The sequence below is a fragment of the Sturnus vulgaris genome, chromosome 9 (assembly GCF_052056855.1).
Source record: "Sturnus vulgaris isolate bStuVul1 chromosome 9, bStuVul1.hap1, whole genome shotgun sequence".
Lineage (NCBI taxonomy): Eukaryota > Metazoa > Chordata > Aves > Passeriformes > Sturnidae > Sturnus > Sturnus vulgaris.
Window position 1 is genome coordinate 29,090,035 of NC_142251.1, and position 4,685 is coordinate 29,094,719.

The 4,685-nt window shown below is 47.5% G+C and overlaps 1 protein-coding gene across 1 annotated transcript; it reads left to right on the forward strand.

The window, feature by feature from the left end:
- Positions 1-766: 766 nt before the first annotated feature.
- On the forward strand, positions 767-4,562 carry RNASEL (ribonuclease L). The gene is made up of 6 exons (XM_014874833.2): positions 767-2,153; positions 2,474-2,562; positions 2,864-3,054; positions 3,161-3,281; positions 3,593-3,714; positions 4,078-4,562. The coding sequence occupies exons 1-6, from the start codon at positions 767-769 to the stop codon at positions 4,211-4,213; spliced, it is 2,046 nt and encodes a 681-aa protein (XP_014730319.2). The 3' UTR covers positions 4,214-4,562.
- The last annotated feature ends 123 nt before the right edge of the window (positions 4,563-4,685 follow it).

Here is a 4,685-nt window from a genome sequence, read left to right on the forward strand (position 1 = left end):
TTCTCTATCCATTTCCTGATTTGTTTAGGTAACTTACTTCCAGTTCAGCTCATCAGGCAGTAACTCCTCAAAGTGCTGATCACTTGAAAAGGGGCATTGGAGCCCCACTTTTTCTAGATACCAGATAGATAAAGGTAAATTAAGTCCTACCTGATCAATCTCCTAACGTGGTGAAAAGCTCAGGAGAGGCTTCCTGTCAGGTAGGGTCTCCTCATGGCCTGTAGAAGCAGGAAGGGTTGAGGCTGACTTTCTGTCTCACTCCAGGTGTTGGATCAGGGCCAGTCAGGACTGTGTGTGGTTGCCATCCCAAGCTGAAGGGGAATGCCCATCTCCACCTGACATTGTGGCTGGGGAATGGCTTAAAAGGTAACCTGTGATGAGTCTGAGATGACATTCACAGCAAAAGCAGCAGGGACACCTCTCTGGGCTATGAGGGGCTGGGGCCAGGCAGAGGAACAAGGAGTCCATGAGTGCTAAAACTGTGCTTCTCTCCAGGCCCTGGCTCTCCCAGCTGCACTGCTGCCCTCAGCTGCCCCTCACACAGGGCATGGAGTGTAAATGGTGAGGTTTCACAGGCTAATAAAATAATATTTTCTGTTCATTTTTCAGGTGAAGACCGCAGAGCCCTTAAAATTGCACCTAAAATGTTTCATCAGCCACGCCTGGAGCATCCTCCACAACGAAGGCACTGAGCACTGCGCCTCTCCCATCCTTCTGCGGATCCCTGGGTTCTGGTGGTGAGCCCAGAGCTCTTCCTGTGGCCACCATGGAGCTTAACACCCTTAACGCCGAGTTAAATACTGCAGTGAACAACGGGGAAAAAGAATCTGTGCTGGAGCTGCTGGAGCGAGGGGCAGATGTGAATTCCAAGGTGGAGGGTGGCTGGACACCCCTGCACATCGCAGTGCAAAACAATGAGGTGGAGCTGGTCCAGCTTCTGCTGGACAGGGGAGCTGATCTGCATGCCAGGAAGGACAACGGTGGCACTGCATTTACTGAGGCAGGGATAGCAGGGAACGTGGAGATCCTGGAGCTCCTCCTGGAGCGCGGGTCTGACATTAACTACCACGACATCAATGGCTTCACAGCTTTCATGGAGGCGGCGTGGTACGGGAGAGAGGAAGCCTTGAGATTCCTGCACAGCAGAGGAGCACAGGTGAATTTGAGGAGGAAGACCAGCGAGGAGAAAGCCAAGCTGCACAAAGGAGGTGCCACGGCGCTGATGGACGCTTGCAGGGAGCGCCACTTCTCGGCTGTGAAAATCCTGGTGCAGGAGATGGGGGCTGATGTGAACATCCGTGACAACAAAGACAGGAACGCCCTGATCCATGCCCTAAAGAAGGGCTCGAGCAAAGAAAGGTATGAGTCAGCTGTGTCCATAGCTCTCTACCTGCTGGAGCAGGGTGTGGATGTGAAGAGCAAAGATGAATGTGGGAAAACTGCCCTCATCCTGGCTGTTGAAATGGAGAGCCCGGAGCTGGTGACAGCTTTGCTGGAGAAGGATGAGATAGACATTGACGACGCAGACGAGGAGGGCAAAACAGCCCTGATGGTGGCCGTGGAGAAAGGTGACTGCAAAATAGCAAAGTTGTTGTGTGAAAAGGGAGCGAGGACTGATCTTGGGAACCTGATTGCAGTTGCAAAGAGAAAGCGTTCTCATAGCATGGAAAAACTTCTCCGTAAGCACAACGCCAAGTTTGTTCCAGAAACCCCCAGAGAGTGGGAGCCAAACAGCAAATGCTGGGGGGCCCAGCTGAAAAAACTTGATCAGATGTATCGCCCCATGATTGGCAAACTGAAGACATTTCCATACATCCAGCAGAGAATTCAGGATGGCATCTACCTCGGGCTCCACGGAGGGACAGAGGTAGCAGTGAGAATAACCCGCAGTGCAGAGGGTGACAAAGAGAAAGAGTTCTTGGAAAAATGTTCTCACTGCGAGCATCTACTGAAACTCTTCCAGTATGAGAAGGAAAAAGGCTGCGTGTACCTGTGCTTCCCACTCTGGGAGAAGAACCTCCAGGAATACCTGCAGGACCCTGAAGGCCAAAAGGATTACAAAGCTGCTCTGAAGATCATCTTCCAGGCACTGAGAGAGCTGCACTCCCTCGGATTTGCTCACCAGGATCTACAGCCCAGCAACTTTGTCATAGGTTATGTTTTGCTTTCTTTATGTTTTCATTTTGCTTTCCCTAGAGTTTAGAGAAGAAGGTGCTGCACAGCTGTCTGTAAAAGCAGGGATGTCTTTGTGCTGAACGGGGTGGCTTTAGATCTGCTCTTTAAATAAGTGCAGATCCATTCACAGGATCTGCAACCTTACACATCTCATCAGCTCTGTCCCCCTCTCCAGGGCTCTGCAGGCAGGTGAGCCCATCCCAGATGCCTTCAGAGAACTATTTTGTAAAGAAGGGGCCAGAAGTCAGTATGAAGGTTGGCCACCTTTATTTCTTAACAATTTCTCTTATTTCCTCAGATTTAGGTGGCAAAATTTACTTGGCAGACTTTGGTAATAAAAGAAGGTTGATTGAAGGCCAAGAAGAACTTGTGAAGTCAGATTTAGAGGTAAGTACTCTGCGAACCAACCTATGATTTAAAAGTTTGGGTGCTCTGTAGCTGTGGGTCCTAGAGAAAGGCTTTTTGCATCCCCAACTAGAAAATGCCTTGATTTGTGGGAAAAAACCCCAGTGTAGTGACAGATGTTGCACAAGATTTGGCTGCCCATCTCCTCTGTCCTTGTGCACACAGCTTCGAGGTTTGTGTTGGGTGTGTATTTTACACTTCTGGGCACCTGCAGGCTTTGGAGACACAAGTCCTCTTCCACTGGCTTGGAAGCTGGCACGGGAGCAGTGATGTCTCTTTGCAGGCCCTGGGCAGGCTCGTGCTCTATGTTTTAACAGGGGGTAGAAAACCCCTGCAGCAAGTTGGAATCAAGGATTTGGCTCCCAATTCCCCAGATTACTCAGAAGCTCTGGACCTTGTGCAAAGCCTGTCCTCTCCTGATGAACGAGGCTTGGAAGGCTTGAGCAAACATCCCTTTTTCTGGAGCAATCAGAGGTAAGTCCTGGGAGTACAAAGGAGGTGGGATTTTGGTGTGGGAACTGCCTGTAGTGCTGGGAACAGTGACATCCCATTGCAGCTAATGAAACTTTTCATCCCACAGCAGGTTCAACTTCCTGAAGAGTATATGGAATAAAACCAAAGACAACCAAAACAAAAAAAGTATTTTTCAACATCCTAATGTCACTAAGACAGCTTTTCCTTATCCAAAGTGGACCAAAATGGTAATCCTCTTCAATTTGGATTGATGTCAATCGGGTTTGAGCTAGACATTCAGGCAGAAGATTTTCTGAGTGTTTCACAGGCTCTGTTTAAAAATGGAACTAGAAAAAATAGCCTCACACAAAATACAGACAACTGGGAAGAGCAATTCAACTGAAGGCATGTAGTCAGAAGATGTTGATGCTAAAGAGAGCTCTGCTAATTGGGATGATAAAAGGGGCTGATCATTCTTGAACTGGCTGGCAAACCTTCGAAGTATATTGGCTTTTGTGGGGTGTGAAAGGCAGGGAATAATCTGCGTGCTTGCTTTCAGATTGACAAAGATATTTTACACCTCATGGAAAATCCTAGGAATGCAAAACCTACCAAATACAGCAATGATGTCATCCAGCTCCTGAGGATCATGAGAAACATGGATGAACACAAAGATGCAGGGTATGTATTCTCATCCTTGCCCTTTCCATGAGTGCATAGAATCAGAGAATATCCTGAGCTGGAGAGGACCCACAAGGATCACCAAGTCCTGTCTTTACCCAGGACAAGCCCAAGAATCCCCACCATGTGCTTGAGAGAGCTGTTCAAGATGAAAGTGAAAGGTACATCCAGGTGCTAGAGGAATAGCAAAAAAAAAAACAAAACGGGATTGAGGAGTAGAAAAGTTGCAGCTCTGGGGTTTCTAGGAAACCTCTCCATGTTATCAGAAAGCCTCTGGAACAGCTTTTTGTCTGCAAGAGCATCCTGGAATATTGACCCCTTGGACAAGATTTAAAAATCCTATTTGGTTTTGTTCTCTTTCAGGATCAGCAAAAAAATAGGAGACTATGCCGAGTATTTCCTGAAGGTTTTTCCAAAACTTACCATCTATGTGTACAACAGTCTACGCCAGAACCCCACGTACAGTCACTTTGCAGACTTCCAGGACCCTTCTCTGTAGGATGTCACTGCCTCCTGCCCCATGTCTGATCCCACCATCACTTCTTTTATTTCTTATTTATTTGCCTGCAAAACAGCTGAAGATGTGGGTAAGGAGATGGGATAAAGCACACGCAGGGACGGAGTATGGAGGACTTAAATTAGGAAAGTTTCCAAAAAGTTTGGTGTAAAAACCAGGAACTTCAGATGCTCTGATTTGTACTGTGATTATATGTCGCTTATGGAAATGTTTTTCAGCTATGAAAATATTGGGTTTTATGTTTTGGGTTTTTTTTTTTTTTCAACCTGTAATTGTTATTCTTTCAATGACCCTGTGGAGGAACAAACTTGAAATAAACTTGACTAGAAAACGGACTCTACACTCCTTGAGGAATGAGGTTCCCCCATGCCCTCTGCACAGGAAGAGGTTCTGCAGCACTGTCAAAGCACCACCTGCATCAGTGGCCCTGCCTCGAAGCCAAGGTCCTTCTGAG